This window comes from Lissotriton helveticus, chromosome 7, assembly GCF_964261635.1.
Source record: "Lissotriton helveticus chromosome 7, aLisHel1.1, whole genome shotgun sequence".
NCBI classification, from domain to species: domain Eukaryota; kingdom Metazoa; phylum Chordata; class Amphibia; order Caudata; family Salamandridae; genus Lissotriton; species Lissotriton helveticus.
In genome coordinates this window covers 637,500,669-637,519,146 of record NC_136068.1, presented here as the reverse complement: position 1 = coordinate 637,519,146, position 18,478 = coordinate 637,500,669, and the positions used below count along the sequence as shown (strand labels likewise).

Below are 18,478 nucleotides of genomic sequence, written 5' to 3'. Positions count from 1 at the left end.
GGTTGCCACAAGTGAGATTGGGTACGTTTATTTTAGGAGCGCACAAGCACTTTAAATTAATGAAGTCACATAGTATGAATTGATGGAACATGGGGGGGCCCATTTAAGGACAGTTCCCAGGTGTAGGGAGATTAGAAATAATTATACAGTAGAGAAGATGAGGGAAAAACAAAATGCATTTAAGCATGGACTCATTCGTTTACAAAGAATTGTCTTTTAATATTTTATGGCATTTCTGAAAACAAATTTTAAATAATTAATATTTATGTATTTATTTATTCATGTTATTTAAATTTATGATATGAGAACTGTATATTTTATGGTCTTTTATCATTAATACTGTTTAAATACTTAATGATCTATTTATTTATTTATATATTTATATGTGTACAAGAACATTGGTTCTTACTGAAATGCTGTTTGTATATATACACTAATGTTAGTCAGGAAGATGTCTGGATGTACATTTTGATTTCTCTCACCAGTATTGACATTTAATTATGTACTGTCTTGAGCTTTTATCCATATTCGTTTTTTCAGACACTATGTTTGTATTCAATGATAAATGGGAAGGTGTTTTTGTAAATATATTAAAAAACCTTTTTGTACATAATGTGTGTTAATAGGGGTTAGTCTCCATCTTTTTTAAATATGTATTTGTATATTTTTTCAATAGCCCTGAAATGTCTCTCAAAGAGACAAAACGCGTTGGCTATGATGAATCAATTGTGAAAGAAGAATCTGTTTGTGAAAAATAAAGAGAACATTGGAACAAGAAAAACATCTGTTGGATTTGGATACTCCTTGTTTTTTTTTTTCTTTCCCTTATGTGTAAATTTATTGATATTTACTGGTTATGGATTGTGACAAGAAACACTATTATTCTTATATAGAGTGCTGAAACTGTTGTTGAAGTATTAAGACTGTAGGATCAGATCCTATATTGTGGGGAACATAGAGGGAAGTACTCCTTGGTTTCGTGCACCTCTAACTAAACAACGGGACACTATTCACGTGTTGGGTGCGGACTCTATCAGCCTCTGCCCTCTGTTTTGTTGTTTGAAATGCTTTGTGTATTTAACATTTAACATACATTATTTTATAAAGAAGCAATTGTAATGAAACTTTCTGTATTATACCCAAATTTCACCAGAAAGTATGTCTTTCATGTCAATTAACTACTACCAATCACAATAAGCATGGGTCACTTTAAACGGGCTGTATGAAAGCATTGGCGTTGTCATGTCATCAAAGTCTGGCTGGACCAAAATGCATTATGGCCGATAGAAATAAACAATAACTCAAGCTCTTAATTTGTGGTCCACGCCTGCTTTAGCTAATGAAAGTTGACAAAGAAAGCGGTAAATTTATATATATATATATATATATACATTTTAATGTATATTGTTTTCCTAAACAACTGCTATACTGCTCATCTCTAAATTAGATGAGCAGCGCCACCTTGTGGCAAACTGCCCAAAGTGTGGTGTTGACAATTAGGTGCCTGTGCTGAGCACTGGAAACCAATTAAATGCTGGTACTCAGCAACGGAAAGCACCGGCTCAAATTAAGCGCTGGTGTATTTACTGGATTGATTGGAAATCCAAAATAAAATTCCTTTAACCATACTTGGCAAATCCTAGTCCTTATTGTGGAGTCACATTGGCTTCACAAGCTGGAAAATTATTGTTGATGTCTTCTCCCTTACAGTGCTTCAAGCCATTCTACAAAGGTCCATATGACAATAGGGGAAAATCTTTGACTGTGGTGTAAGTACCAGCTCGCCATCAAAAGCTTCTTCACCAATGCATATATAAAGGGGACCCCCTGCACTAATGAAAAGTTCCTGAGGCAGGGAAAAGAATAACTATAATGTAAATGCTCAGGCAACAAATCTCTTTACTTTCAAGTGCAATATTATATGATTAACTGGGCTCAATAACATATAAATATTAGAAAAGCTGCAAAATTACTTTATTATCAGTATTCAAGAATGTACACACACATGACATATGCATAAATATATATAAAATACAGCTCTAAAACAAACGGAAACAATCATCCACATCTGTCATAACCCATACACATTCGTGAATTCCACTAAATAGACAAATCATGTAGTTACAAAAAGTTTATAAATCACTATCATGTTGATTATCAGTTCCTAATCTGGAAGTTAACCATTCAAATATAGATTTTTTCATATAGCTCAAGATATAGCATATGACAGAAATTTCAATAGCTTAATATCATCGATAATTGAGAATGTAATGCAGCCGAAGTAAATGGTACACTCAGAAGATCTCTCTACACACGTTTCGGCCTAGAGGCCTTAATAGCTTCTTTGCCATCCATTTGATTTGACGACTTTGTGTCTGACCATTGCCTACATTCAGGAAACTTGTTTTTTTTTTCATTTTCTTCCAGCACTCCATGGCAATATATGTGTGCTGATTGTGTCCATCATCTTGGAATGATACATTCAAAAAAGGCTGTCACAGCGTCATGATGTAGGTGTGCAAATGCATGGTGACACAGGCCCCTCAGTAAGCATTTTTAGTTTTCTTCTTTTTTCCTTGCTGTTCAGCTTTCGTAAGAAAGCATTTGTTTTTATTTCTGATGTTGGTCAGTTGGCAGAATCTGCAACAAGCATTTGCAAAGATCAAACGAAAGCTTACGCATTTGAAAGGGGAGATCTATTGACTTTGCATCTTTAAATTATTCACTGAGTTTCTCTGACTCACCTCACATGACCAGGATGTTTCTGCACTGCTAGTATATTCCAGCATAAATAATGTTAATGTTTACTGAGCTGCAATTTGATGAAGCTCAGGATACATAGATCACTGTTTGCTGTTGTGCTAGTTGTAAGAAAGTGAGTTAAGGTTGAGGAGGATGACATTTTACTGAAGCAGAAACCGCAATCCTGGTCAGGGTGAAGTCACAAGCAAACCCCAACCCCAAATTTTAATAAATAAATCAAGACCAGAAAGACAAACATCCAATCAGTAAGACTGAATATAAGCAATTTAAAATATTTGTGTGAATATAGCACCAAAAGCACCAACTGTGGTCTAAGCATGGGCGTAAAATCCGCTCCGATCGCGGATTTTTCGGATTTTCGGCAAATTCGCAATCCGCGAACTCTCGCGAATTTGTCGAAAATCCGTGAATCCGCTCGCGGCGGATTTTTTGCTTGGTTGCGGCGCGCGGCGTGGTGCACGGCGTTCACTTTCCGTCATTAAGCGTTTGCCGAGTTGTTTTTCTCGATCATATTTTGCGAGTGCCGAGCCATTTTGGATCTTGCTGCGTGATCCCGCGGGAGTTTGGCGCCCGCGAATACGTAATCGCGGCTTGCCACCTTGCACAGCACACCTCGCGAGAGTTCGCAATTGCGAACACGTAGTTGCGGCGGAAAGGAACAATCTCGCACTCGCGAAATAGAGATTTTGCAATTCTGCACAAGAAATCCACCAGCAAACAGGATAAACCTTCAGAAAATAATGATTTTTATCAGAATCACTCCTCAGGTTGACATTTGCATGGCCTTTTTTTTGCAAGGAGTCCATTTTTGGGGGGGAGGGAAGGAAGTGCCCCACAGTCTCCAACTTCCTGTTCCTGTCCAGCAGGCTCCTCCCAGTGCTTTGTCCATCTCCTGGTCACTTTCATTTGGATCTGGAGCTGGAAGGATTACTTTTTGTGGGTGCTGCTGGATATTTGGATTTGAGGCCTTTTTGACTTTCTTTGGATCACTTTTGGATTAGAAATCAACTTTCACAAGTAAGTTTGTTTGGGGCATTACAGTTGCTGCAACTACAATTTTGGAACTTTTTCAGAACATTAAATAAATTGTATTGTGGGTAGCCACAGTATCCAGTAGGACCAGGGTTGGTTATGGGTGCATGATACAACTGTTTTGTTGAATTTAAACACCATTGAGGCCATGGATGGGCTGGGATTGTGCTGATTTTTGTTGTTTTTGTCATTTTTTTGGGGCTGCTGGTGGGGCCCTTTGCCCAGGGGTGGTGAGTGTTGCATGGGCCTAGTCTTTCTGTGGGGTGTCTTCTTGAATTTAAACATCATTGAGGCCATGGATGGGCTGGGATTGTGCTTATTTTATTGTTTTTTGTCGTTTTTTTGGGGCTGCTGGTGTGGCCTTTTGCCCAGGGGTGGTGGTGCATGGACTGAGTGTGCCTGTGGTGTGGTCTCACTCTCTTTAATGTAAACATCATGGATGGCATTGGATTGTGGTGATTTGTGGCTGTTTTTTTGTTTTTTGGGGGTGTACTGTTGATGTGGACTGGCCATGTGGGTGGTGGGGGTGGCCATCTTGAGTGCTGGCTGGTACAGGCAACATGTGCTTGGGGTGCAAGGGGCCATTTTGAAGAGAGGCAGTGTCTGAGGCCTGCACTTATTTTGCCTACTTTTCATCCATTATGCCCAGGGGTAGTGAGTGTTGCATGGGCCTAGTGTTTCTGAGGGGTGTCTTCTTGAATTTAAACACCATTGAGGCCATGGATGGGCTGGGATTGTGCTGATTTTATTGTTTTTTGTCGTTTTTTGGGGGCTGCTGGTGGGGCCCTTTGCCCAGGGGTGGTGAGTGTTGCATGGGCCTAGTCTTTCTGTGGGGTGTCCTCTTGAATTTAAACACCATTGAGGCCATGGATGGGCTGGGATTGTGCTGTTTTTTGTGTATTTTGTCGTTTTTTTGGGGCTGCTGGTGTGGCCTTTTGCCAATTGGTAGTGATGCATGGACTGAGTGTGCCTGTGGGGTCTCACTCTCTTTAATGTAAACATCCTGGATGGCATTAGATTGTGGTGATTTTTGGCTGTTTTTCTGTTTTTTTGGGGTGTACTGTTGATGTGGACTGGCCATGTGGGTGGTGGTGGTGGCCATCTTGAGTGCTGGCTGGTACAGGCAACATGTGCTTGGGGTGCAAGGGGCCATTTTGAAGAGAGGCAGTGTCTGAGGCCTGCACTTATTTTGCCTACCTTTCATCCATTATGCCCAGGGGTAGTGAGTGTTGCATGGGCCTAGTCTTTCTGTGGGGTGTCTTCTTGAATTTAAACACCATTGAGGCCATGGATGGGCTGGGATTGTGCTGAATTTTGTCGTTTTTGTCGTTTTTTGGGGCTGCTGGTGGGGCCCTTTGACCAGGGGTGGTGAGTGTTGCATGGGCCTAGTCTTTCTGTGGGGTGTCCTCTTGAATTTAAACACCATTGAGGCCATGGATGGGCTGGGATTGTGCTGTTTTTTGTGTTTTTTGTCGTTTTTTTGGGGATGCTGGTGTGGCCTTTTGCCAAGGGGTAGTGATGCATGGACTGAGTGTGCCTGTGGGGTCTCACTCTCTTTAATGTAAACATCCTGGATGGCATTGGATTGTAGTGATTTTTGGCTGTTTTTCTGTTTTTTTGGGGTGTACTGTTGATGTGGACTGGCCATGTGGGTGGTGGTGGTGGCCATCTTGAGTGCTGGCTGGTACAGGCAACATGTGCTTGGGGTGCAAGGGGCCATTTTGAAGAGAGGCAGTGTCTGAGGTCTGCACTTATTTTGCCTACCTTTCATCCATTATGCCCAGGGGTAGTGAGTGTTGCATGGGCCTAGTGTTTCTGAGGGGTGTCTTCTTGAATTTAAACACCATTGAGGCCATGGATGGGCTGGGATTGTGCTGATTTTATTGTTTTTTGTCGTTTTTTTGGGGCTGCTGGTGGGGCCCTTTGCCTAGGGGTGGTGAGTGTTGCATGGGCCTAGTCTTTCTGTGGGGTGTCCTCTTGAATTTAAACACCATTGAGGCCATGGATGGGCTGGGATTGTGCTGTTTTTTGTTGTTTTTGTCGTTTTTTTGGGGCTGCTGGTGTGGCCTTTTGCCCAGGGGTAGTGGTGCATGGACTGAGTGTGCCTGTAGTGTGGTCTCACTCTCTTTAATGTAAACATCCTGGATGGCATTGGATTGTGGTGATTTTTGGCTGTTTTTCTGTTTTTTTGGGGTGTACTGTTGATGTGGACTGGCTTGGGGTGTAAGGGGCCATTTTGAAGAGAGGCAGTGTCTGAGGCCTGCACTTATTTTGCCTACTTTTCATCCATTATGCCCAGGGGTAGTGAGTGTTGCATACTTGCATGGACCTAGTCTTTCTGTGGGGTGTCTTCAATGTAAACATCATGGATGGCATGGGATTGTGCTGATTTTTCTGTGTTTTGTCGATTTTTTGGGGTGTATAACTGAACTGATGTTCCTCTGTCTTCCATTGCTTTTAGGTGCACAAGACTCAAGAGAACCACCAGTGCCAGGAAGAAGTCCTGCAGCGGTGTGTGTGTGCAGCATAACGTCACGCGACGTCACGTCTGGACACAGACAACTCTGCAACTCGTGCAACTGCTGCCTGCTGTTCTGACCTGCTCTGAAGAAGATGGCCCCAAAAAAAGTTACCCGTAGCTCCTCTAGGAAGAAAGGTGCCAGTAAGGAGCAGAAGAAGCAAGTTACCAAGGAGACTGGTGTGCCGCCCGCCCCTTTTTTTGGGAGTAAAAAAAAAAGTATGCCTGCAGCAGCAGCGGGATCTGCTGGGGACCAAGCTGGCAGCAGCACCCCCGCTCTATTGGGCTCAGTGCCACCACCACCACCACGCCAACTTAAGTCCAAGCCCTTGAGTGCTGCAGAGGCAGCCAGTATAGTTCTTCAATCACCATCGACCAGTGATGTTGGCTCATCGCAAGAAAGCAGCAGCAATGTCCCTCAATCAACACAGGTTGTTGTAGCTCATCTGACGAGTGTTGAACAACCACAGCCGCAACAACAATCACATGTGCAAGTACAAGCCCAAGTACATGTGGAAGGAGAGGCAGCGCAAGGAGATGCGCAAGCAGAGGTGCATGGAGGGTCACAAGTGCCCACAATAGTTGTTCCTCCCGAAGTAGGGGCACATCAGGAAATCGACAATCAAGGCGAGGTATCATTTGAGGAAGACACTCCTCCTGATGATCATTCATTGTCTTCCACACCCCTAGCAAGGAAGAGATCAAGGGTGGTGTCTACATCTTCTTCAAGCACACCTCCTTCTGATGATACGGATCAAATTTGGGAGCCAGCACCACTGCCTGAGAGTGAGGCACACCATGATCTGACAAAGGTAGTTACGCGTAAAAGGAAGCTCGTCCAAAGTCTCAGAGTTATGGAGTGTGATGATGAGGCTCAACAAGAAGTGGTGGATACTGCTGCTGATGAAGACTCTGACAACAACGACCCAGTCATCGTAAAGGTCACTGCAGCTCCAGCGGGCATGCAGCAAACAGACATTTTGACCCTAGCCCGAAAAGCTGCTGAGCGTGATGATGATGATGTTGTCGACGAGGAGGCAGTGGAAACACCACCACAATCATTGGAGTTAAGTAGTACACCAACTCGTGCCGCTTCCATATTTCTTTCGGGCAAGAAGGGACCTCCATCCACCTCGACCTTAATTAGTGGCGGTGAAAGTGCACAACGTACAAAAGTTGGGCAATCCAGATCCTCCACTTCATCTGGCATTAGCATCATGACCACCACCACCAGTATCGCCGCCTCCTCCAGGCCCCACAGACACTTCAAGTCCCCAGTTTGGGACTTCTTTACTGTTTGCCAAAAAAGTCCAAAGTTTGCCATTTGTACCCTTTGTAAGCTTGCAGTTAGTCGTGGTAAGTCAGGTACCAACTATGGTACCGGAGGCCAGAGAGGTCATCTTGAGAGAAAGCACACTGTCAAATGGTTTGCGCACCTAGATGCGATCAAGGAAGCCCGAATTGGAAGTCAAGAAAATGTTGATGTTGCATCTGATGATGACGAGGAGGAAGAAGACGTGTCAAACACTTCCCTTACACCCAGTACCCCTGTCAGCAGCACACCCAATGTGAGGCACACTAAGAGTGTTGGAGCGAGTGAGACACCAACGCGCAAAAGTTCACCAGCGAGCAAAATTGGGTCAACGAAGTCATTATCATCCCGTAAATGCTTGGTCCAGGGCAACATTAGAACCATGTTTTCTTCAGACGTGCCATATGAACGCAACCACCCACTGACGCGTCTGTATAACACTAAGCTGGCTAAAATGCTAGCTGTGGACCTTCTCCCTTTTTCTTTTGTAGAAGCGGTAGGTTTTCTAGAATTAGTGGCAACGCTCTGCCCTAAATGGAAGGTTCCTAGCCGGTTCTATTTTGCCAGAGTTGCGGTTCCAGCACTACATGAAGATGTGCTGTAGGCGATTGGGGCAGCTTTGCAGAAGAGTGCTGTTCACACAATACATCTGACAACAGACATGTGGACCAGTGGCGCAGGCGCTGATTACATGTGCATCACTGCACACTGGGTCTCTTTTTCAGGTGTTAAAGCAAAGCTAAACGCAGGTGTTGACCCGGACCAAGTTTTTAAAGCTGCTCGGAAACATGCAACACTAGCCATGTTTGGCTTGGAGAAAAGTCACACATCCCAAAACATTTTGGACGAGTTTAACAAAAAGGTCTTGAAAATGCTATCCCCAAAAAAACGCCAGATTGGTTATGTTTCCACGGATAAAGGCGCCAATGTAGTTAAGGCCATGGCGCTGGGTGGCTATTTCAGAGTGCCGTGTTTGGCGCACTGTATCAACCTGGTAGTTCAAAAATTCTTGAGTGATAGAGACAGTGCAGCGTTCGCGGTAATGGCCACCTGCCGCAAAATGTGCAACCATTTCAGCCATTCTTTTAAGGCCCGGAAGCATCTGAGGAGGCTGCTACTTCAAAGACGAATACCAGTGAAAGCACTCATCCAGGAGGTGGCAACACGTTGGAACTCAACCTTCTACATGCTTGAGCGTCTGTATGAGCAGTATACGGTACTCGATCACTATTTCTTAACAGAGGGTACATCTCAGAAGGAGGACCTGCGGATGGGTGCGGCGCAATGGGACATAGTTAAAAGCCTGACAGACATGCTTCGTCCTTTTGAGTTCTTCACGCGTGCAGTCAGCCAGGAGGACTGTAATTTGGGAAAAGCTATCCCATTGTTGTGCATGCTGGAGCACCAACTGATGGCGGTGTCTTCTGAGTTTGAAAAAGATGTAAAAAAAAAGACCCTTTTATTTTGTCTGAGAAATTATTAGAGCGCCTACGTGGTGATGAACGTCTTCAAAAGATCAAGTCAGAACAGCATTACATTTGTGCTACTATTCTGGATCCACGCTACAAAAAGGCGCTGGCAGGCGAAGCATTCTTTCCTTTTGCTGATGAAGATGTTCAAAAGTACAAACATTGGCTAGCCTGGTCAGCCAAGAGGTTTGAAAAAGAACGGCAGGTTATTGAAGGAGAAGGCAATACATCAGCATCAGCATCAGCAGGCCATCCCCAGTCACAAGAATCCACTTCTGCACCTGTGGCTGGGGCACAAGTGACCTCTCAGCCGTTAAAGACACCGGCAACTGGATCATCTGCACCACACACAACAGTAACAGTGGCTGCTGTGGAGGATTGGCTAAGTTTGCTTGGGTTTGGTTCTCGAAAAAATGTCACAGGCACAGCAAAAAGTAAGCAAAGTGGAGGAACCATTGATGACCTTGAGTCGATGGTGCAGGACTATCTGAATGACTCAACAGAGGTCTTTCTTAATGATGAGCCATTGCAGTATTGGCATGGCAAAAAACAATTGTGGCCACAGCTCTCCAACCTGGCTATAAACTATTTGTCTTGCCCACTCGCAAGTGTGTCTTCTGAACGTGTTTTCAGTGCTGCTGGTGGCATTGTAACTCCCAAACGGAGCCGCCTCTCGCCCAAAAATGTGGAGCGGCTGACAATGATCAAGATGAATCAGCACCTCATACCACCAGATTGCAAAGTACGAGAAAGCAATGTAGATGAGGGGATTTGTTCTCTGTTCGGTGGCACTGACCTCATCCTGCCTGAATTCGCAGAGTATGATGACGAAATCTTCTTCTTATTCCCTGACACCGAGCCCTGAAAATGAGACAATCAATCAATAACTTTCTTTTTCGTCCTTATTCACTTTTATTCCTGTGTGTCTGTCTTTCTTTGTTTTGCACAGTTAATTTAATTCAAACTTTAATCACCTAATCCCAAAAACAAGACCATCAGCAGAACTGTCTTCACTTGTTTGCTTATTGATTTGAAGGTGCCGCAGTCTACATTCCTCAGGTTCACAAGTTCTGAAGAACATGCTCCTCTATCCTCCTCCTCCAGACTGCGATTTCCCTCAAAGCAGAGTGCTGGATTACGCCCAATGAAGAAAGACTCAGCACTTGTGGGGGTGTTCTACTTCTTTGCGGGTGAGTTGACGGCTTTGGGCCCATTGCTGTGAAGCTCTAATAATGGATAAAAGTGTTTTGGACCAAATATGAGGTCGAAATTTCTTGCCGTTTTTGCTGACTTGCTTGCCTTTGAGGTGCTCTTTGGCGGGGTTCCGGGTGTTTGTGGGTGAGTTTTGGGGTCTGGGAGCACTGCTGCGACAGTCTAATCTTGATTGCATTTGCTTTTCAGGACATCCGTGGTGGAAAACAGGAGTTATGATGATGACCTAGCTGCACAGCGCGTTTGGACCGAAGGCCGAGAGATATTGTAAGTATGAGATTTAGCTTTTTCGATGTTTGGGGGTGTTGTCGCGTGCTTTTTTGCGGGTGGGTTGGCGGGTCTTGGCTGGGGCATTCCTGGGAAGGTCTAATACCGGATAGAAGTGTTTTGGACAAAATCCTTAAGGAAAAGCCTTTTTTTGCTATTTCTTCTGACATCTTGCTCAATGTAGCGTTTTGGGGGGCTTCCTGCTGTTCGTGGGTGGGTTGCGGGGTCTCTGTCGAAGCACTGCTGCGACAGTCTAATCTTGATTGCATTTGCTTTTCAGGAAATCCGTGGTGGAAAACAGGAGTTATGATGATGACCTAGCTGCACAGCGCGTTTGGACCGAAGGCCGAGAGATATTGTAAGTATGAGATTTAGCTTTTTTGCTGTTTGGGGGTGTTGTCGCGTGCTTTTTTGCGGGTGGGTTGGCGGGTCTTCGGGCATTCCTGGGAAGGTCTAATACCGGATAGAAGTGTTTTGGACAAAATCCATAAGGAAAAACCTTTTGGCACTTTTTGTAAGTTAGGGTTCGTTAGGGTTAGCCCTAGCAGCAGGATTGCATGTGTTTCGGGGTGTTCTATTGCAACGCAGTTCTGGGGTTTTAGAGCACTCTTGGAGCGATGCTGGCTATGGATACTTTTGCTTGCTTGCAAGTGGTTTGAATACAATCCACGGTCGGTAAGGGTGTATTTGGGCCTACTGTTACTTTCAAAGTACGTTTTGTCACCATTTTTCTGCTAGGCATCGTTTTTGGAGATCTGATTGGGGGTCTTCTACATTTTTGCGACTGGCTTTAGTAAGGGTCTTGGTGGGAGCATTGCTGGGAAGGTCAAATTTTGTTCTAAAACACAGTTTACAGTACACCTACCTTGAGGGGAAAGATCCGCTATAATATTTTGGCCATACTTATTTATCCTTAAAAAGGTGACTCAGACAGAGCACGCAATTTCAAAAATATTGTACTGTCTATTAGGGAAATCAAAGTGTGACTTTTTGCACCACACAGCGTACATACCTTATATTTATTTATCAGTGGTATTGTAATAGCACTTCCTGTTTTCCGTTCAATAATTACAGGCCGGGTTAACATCCGCCAGGCAGGCAGTGGACAGGGTGTCTTCTGTCAGTGGTCACCAACATTGATGGACGAAGCGTCAGCTGGAATGGAGGAGTGCCGCTAATAAGAGGAATTGTTTGCTGCATGCAACTTACTTACCAAATTCAACAGGACAACTCCAACAACATACAGAATACAGATACAGTATCCATTGTTTTCTTCTATGAGTGTGACTGCATGTGCTTAGCTTTAGTTTGTACCCAAAGATTTCTTTATCTTCAATTATTGTTTGTCCAGGCTGTGCATTTTTTTTCTTCTCTCAACAAAACCTACCCAAAAAGAAACCCCCATTCCCATCCATTTTCCAAACCCTAACCCTCTTCCCCCGGGCTGTGTTGTTTTGCTTGATGTCTGACTAAAATGACATCAATAATTCCACACACTTGCTGGGGAGGATAAGGTCATAGCAACAGGCTGGTGAAGGAATACGAGGATATCTTCTAGACTTACTCAGCTTCAGTACTATTTCTTCTAGTAGTAGGAGCCAATGTCAAATAAATTCAACGCAAGTACTAGTTATACTTGCAAGCAAATACTTTACCATTTGTTAGGCTACATTATGGCACTGTTCTAGTGTACTGTCACCTGCTATATTCTCGATCGTACCGTAACCGGTGTAATGCTACAGTAAGGACAAACCAGGAAACGTTTTCTTTTTTTCCATAGGCATGCAACTGCCACTGTGTCACACCACTAGTACCACCGCAATGAGGAAATTTCACCCGCCCAGGATTGCCAACGTTAATCCCCATTTCACGTGGAGCCAGCCCTGGGCCTAGCCCTAATTTCTAACACAAATTACAGGTAAGATAAGCGTTTGGTGGGAGGTAGTATAATGGAGTATTAGGACTAGACGAGAGATTGACGGTAGTACTACTAAAGTCCTACGACTGTTCAGGAAAACAAACTTACTGTTACACCCCCGTCCCCCACCCACCAGACTGAAAAGCAGTAAAAAACAGGTATGGTCAGATAAAGTTTAAAAATGTATATTTATGTAGCCCTAACAAAATAATCTCCCTCAAGACCCTCCCTAACCCCAACGATTGTCTTTGAAAAGTCCCAAAAAGAACCCAACTCCCAAATCCCACCCCCCAAAAGTCTCTAAAAAAAGGGCAAGGGACACTCCACTACTGGAGGGTGCTGGTGCATTTTGCGGCATGGGCATCATACTCCTTGCGGAGGGTGGCAAGCTCGAAGCGGAGGCCCTCCACCAAGTTCTTATAGTTATGGACCTCCTGCTCCAGGTAGGACATTTGGACTCCTAGGCGGCGTTGGCGTGCCTTGCAGCTCCTGTGGGGGGCAGCTGGTCTTTCTGCTGCTTGGCGGTGGCGGTTGGCTTTGTTAGCCCGGCTCCGTACCGCTGGAGCACTGCGCATGCTGGCGGCCCGTGGGGTCACGGAGGAGGATGCAGCTGTCCCAGTCGAGGATGTTGTGGTTGCACCGGTCGACTGCGTGTCCTCCTCCTCCTCCAGGGCCACCAGCCGCCGATATTCGGCGACAGTGGCATCCAGCCTCCGTTGCCGGGCCATTCGAGCCTGCTCCCTCCGTGATGTCGATTTGGAAGGAGCAACTATATGAAGAAAGAAAGACATAGTCTGTAACCAATGCTCCTTAGCATTAATAACACAAAGTGATTGAGCCGAAAGTTGGGTCACAGTACAAGTAGCAAATTGAAAGCACAGTACATAACTATTGAGGACAGTATCTATGTAACCTCCCACTTCTGCATCCTTGCTCTAACATTAGTGGTAGTTTAATGAACAAATTCTACGACCACTATGGACTTCCATTACAGTCGACTATGACAGTACACCAGTCTTATTCTTCTTCTTCTCTCTTGTTTAGGAAAATTGGTACGTTATCTTATGCAAGCCGGCAGAATGGCAGCACAGTGAACTTGCACCCGAGAAAAACAGTTGCACACCATGATGAGTGAGACAGACTGGCATTACTGTACCGGTCCAGTACATGCAGGTGGTGAAGCTATTACTTTTCTATTACGGGTGGCACTGAGAATACTCTGTTACAAGGGCTACTGCTTAATTAATTTACCTTTCACCCTACAGTGCAAATGAGTACTAGAAAAGGAAAATGAAGAAGCTAAATAATTTGATTATCTACTATCACTTCACATGGGACGTATTTGATGACATATGGGATGACTTTAGGTGCTTTGCTTAATATTGAGTGAAAAGTGATACACCCACACATGAATGACGTACTACAACTAAACTAAAGTTATTAAGAGAGGTACGGAGTGTCCACCGTAATAACCGGATATATGCTGTCCTTGCAGTTGCAATACAAAGTACTGCTACTATTCATGGTAGTATTGGACACATTTACAATTTCGTTTCCTTGCCTTCCCTACACTGGAACGGACGTGCGGGTGCGGTGGTACATGCTCTTCAAGGTAACACTTAGTTCATCCAGCGACAGTCGACTCTCTCTAGATACACATGTGCTATCTAAGAGTCAGAGAATACCATGCTCCAGGCATCCATTCATTCAAAGTATACGCACACATACAGTTTCTGTTTCACCCACCCAGGCTGCTGTCCTTCCACCCATCCTTGCTTCATCATTGACCCAGCCATGCACCATACCATATTCTTTCCTTCCCAGCCACCTCGGGGGCCAAGCAAACATATATCGTTCTTCTTTGCCAGCCATCATAAAATTTCGCGTCCCACTTACTTACACCCTTCTTTCGCTTTTCGTTCATCCCATCCATCACGTTCATCTAAGATCTTATTGGGATTCTTCTCACCAAAAACTTCACAGCTAAGTCGGAATACATTTCGAGGAGGCTACTACCTGGTTGATTTGTAATACACCTGTGCAGAAAGCACACTATGCAGTCTTCAATCTCAATAAGTAAGGAATATATAGCTTACCTGTTCCCGCCACCACCGTGCGAACCCCCACAGGACCGTCCGCCGGCTCTTGCACCGCATCCTCCCCAGAGTCCTCCGAGTCCTCGCCCAACACCGCCACCTCCGCGCTGGCCCCGCCACCAGATGTTCCACCTACAAAGTACATTTAAGAATGTTAGAATACACCACTCACTACTATATAATATTTGGTCTAGGAGTAATAAAGAAATGTTAAAAAAACAGAATACAATGTAATAATTTGTGACTGTCTACTCTAAAGTAAAAATGTCCCTTTTTCCAGGGAAGGCTGTTGTCTTGCTGCACTTTTATGCACAACTGATGAATGCTTGCTTTTTATTTTTAACACGCACCACTTTTTCTCCTAACAGACAGAAGCTTGACTTCTAAGAACACGACCAGGATCAAGTTCAAACCAGGTGAGAGCTCGGCTCGACCACAAGAAATGTGTCCAATTAATCGTCAGCACTAAGCACTTTTCCGTTTTCAGTTAAATAGTTTTATGACAAAGTTGATTTTAATAAATGTGTTTACTTTTAATAAAGCTTTTAAACTTAAATAGACTCTGTGGTTTTTGTTCCTCCAGACTAGAGTGGATGAGCTAAAGGTTTTGGAATTTTTGCAAGCATGAGTGCCTCTGACACTTCTTGACTGTGACTCCGTACTCTTGTCCTGCGTAGGATAATCTAAAGATCATTGGGGATCAAACATCGGTGACTTCGGGAGCTAAATGACTCTGCCACACTATCTAGTCAGTAAGGAGACAGTGCATAGAGCTATTGCTGAATAGAATGGGAGTCCAATGGAATTGCCAAATGTCCAATCTTAGTTAGCTACACAGACAGACTAATAAGAATAATCTAGTAATACCACAGGGAGTCATATTCGAGGCAGGATAAGAATTTATATCCAGTCTACAAGAAGATCAAAGACGATTTAGAAAAAATCGAATGAGGAACGCTAGGAAAAAATAGGTACTCTTTATTAAAATTTAAACTTACTGGGGCCAGCAAAGGAGCCCTCGCCTGCCCGATCCTGGCCTGCATCCTCCTGAACAGCACCCTCCTCCTCCTCCTCCTGTGTCCGACTCCTCTTGCCCTTGGGGGGAGCTGATGTACAACATGAAAGAAAGAAAGACCAGAAAACATGGATGAGATTTGTCAACCAAATCAAACATTTCAAAAGAACAATAACAAAATATTTTGGAGAAATAGCAAATAGATAGACAACTATTCCACGGGATCTATCTCATGTGGTATACTACGTTATTCGTATTGCCTGATTTGCGGACCGTTGACTTAGAAAGTTCCTATGTAACTCAATAAACAGACTACTAAAGAGGTTTGCCTAGGCCTGGCAGGCAGCAGTCCGCAGCACGCGAAGTGACAGACAAAGTCCATCCTGCTTGCAGATCAGTGAATACTCAAACTATCAATCCACCGACCACCACCACTATTTCTTCTTATAGCCATGTGTCTAAAGGAAGGACTGGACTTCAGTCTGTTGGGGCTGATTTAGAAGTCCCTTGCGGCTCATTTTCCTCCATTGTTGCGTGACTTTTGTGACGCAGCGGCAGAACAAAATACTCGCCATGGTGTTGGTGCGGCGTATATATTAAAAAAAAACACATATGGGCGATGCATCACGTTGTAAAGCCCTGCGCCATCAGGGGGCGTTCCGGCACAAGGGAGGGCGTACCTGCGCAGGAACGAATCCTAAAAGTGGCTGAGGGAAATCTACAAGATGTCAATCAGTCACTTTTAGGACAATGATGCATGACTCAAACCCTGCGCGCTTGAAGCCGACGTACGGCTTGATGCAGCATTGGGGAGATAGGGTACCCCAGAGCATTGCTGGAGCTGCGCCATCGTTGGCACGCAACTCCAGCAATGCGCCGCCTTTACGGCACAGATGCGTAAGGCTTCTGTGACGTTTTGGGCCAATGGGTGGTGGTGGCATGGCACACAATTACTGCCGCATCCCTGCTACTTTGCAGGGATGCGCCGGTAATTGAAAATATGACCCTTAGTGTCTAGCATTACGCAGTTCTTATCTTTACACTACACTCGTACATAATTTCTCAGGCCAATGAAATGAACACAAAATACAAAACAAATAAGCATAGTAGCAAGCAAGGCTACTGAGAAGGAGAGCAGTGCACCTGAAATGCATAGAAGATTTTGAAATATAATTTACCTACAATGTAATCGGCAGCATTATTGATCTTGGTAAAGAACAAAGATTTGCAAATAACAGAGCCGGATAAAACAGAGTAGTGATGAATAGCTACTACTACTCACCAAGCCCGGGGACCTCTACGCCGAGCGCGTCCAGCAAGTCCCGTTCCCGGTCCATGACATCTGTCCAGCGGTGGGTGGCCTGGTTATATGTGCGCCGGACCCCAGAGAGCTTAAACATGGCCCGGCACACCTTCTCCCACCGCTTCCGGCGCTCCCGGATGCCATAGCCGGTTGCGATCTTGCCGCCTCCCAGGATCGTCTTGGGGAGGCGGCGCTGGACGTGGAAGATGAGTGCGGCCACCTCCTCCGCGCTAAAGATCTCCCGTGGCACCACTTGCTCCCCCCTCAAACGCCCGCACGGGAGCCGGGCACGGGGTGCGGACCCTTCCCCTTCTCAGGGTGCTTCCCGGCTCCCTTTACCATGGTCTGGGCAGAAATAAAGTTAAATGATAAAGAAGAAATAGAATAGTGAAGAAGAAAAGAAAAGAGTTTAAAAAAGTAGTTTAAAAGTAACTAAAAGCAGCAGAAAACACAAAAATATAGACCTAGAAAAATAGAGGGATAGATAATAAGTAAAATAGATCAAATAAACTTCAAACAAGCAAAGGATGGCAGAGATTCAGAGAGGATACAGAAAGCATACCCAGAACCATAGCAATGAATGAGAAACAAGATGGCCGCGCCCGTTCACGACCGCGTGGGTAAGTTCGCGCGAGATTTTCCTCGCGAGCACGCGCGAAATTGTACTAGCGAGCAGCACAGTTTGCGAGATTACACATAGCGGCTGGAAACGGAATTACGTCACGCAAACAAGATGGCCGCGCCCGTGTACGACCGCTAGGGTAACTTGGCAAACGTATAGCTACAAGCGCCTCGCGAACACGCACAAAATCACGCGAACATACACGTCGCAAAAAAAATTTCGTGTATTCGCAAGCATTCGCGGCTTCCGAAATGGATCTCGCACGGATTCGCGCCCCAAAAAACGCGCGAAATTGCAGAAAAAACGATTTTTGCTAAACTGAAAGCAATGAGCAGGTGCAAAAGTTCAAACTTAACATTAGTAACATTCACTCTAGTGCTTCCTGAGGGGCCCCTCCAGAGTTTGCAACTATTCTATGACCCTGCTATGACCCAAACATCAGGCTCATAGAATAGCTACAAGTAGACCATAAAGGTCCTGTGAAAAAAAATTGCACTGCAACAGAAAGCAAATTACAGATAAGGAAGGAAGCAGGTGCCAGCCAGACTGGAACTTTCAAAATAACTGACACATTAATCAACCCCAAATTAATTCATGGCAGTTGAAGTAGGGGAGGGGTGCTTGCTTTTTTCAACCCCCATAAACTACAGTGATAAACAAACCTAATGGGTGGCAGTGAGGATGTACCAGAGGGTGGCATGGGTGTCCCAGAGGGTGGCAGTGGTGAAACAGAGGGTGCTGTGAACCTGTGATGATAAACCAGACGTAGAAACAACATAGTCGCGGCCGCTGCGAGCCGAAAAGTAAGTTCGCAATTGCGAAATTGTCCCAAAATCCGCGCGAACGCTCGCCAACACAAAAAACGGGAAAATCCGCAAATCCGCGAGAGTTCGCGTATTGTCGCGGATTACGAATCCGTTAATCCGCAAATTCGCGTACGCGAGATCCGCT

The 18,478-nt window shown here is 44.8% G+C and overlaps 1 protein-coding gene across 1 annotated transcript in view; it reads right to left on the bottom strand.

Moving 5' to 3' along the window:
- The window catches only part of LOC144769202 (uncharacterized), an 88,206-nt gene that overhangs the window by 45,244 nt on the left and 24,484 nt on the right, over nucleotides 1–18,478 (bottom strand). The window contains exons 2-4 of the mRNA XM_078653220.1: nucleotides 15,586–15,693; nucleotides 14,588–14,719; nucleotides 13,060–13,260 (exon numbers count right to left, since the gene is read on the bottom strand). Of these exons, the coding sequence (XP_078509346.1) occupies nucleotides 13,060–13,260; nucleotides 14,588–14,719; nucleotides 15,586–15,693 (441 nt within the window). The remainder of the gene's footprint in view (nucleotides 1–13,059; nucleotides 13,261–14,587; nucleotides 14,720–15,585; nucleotides 15,694–18,478) is intronic.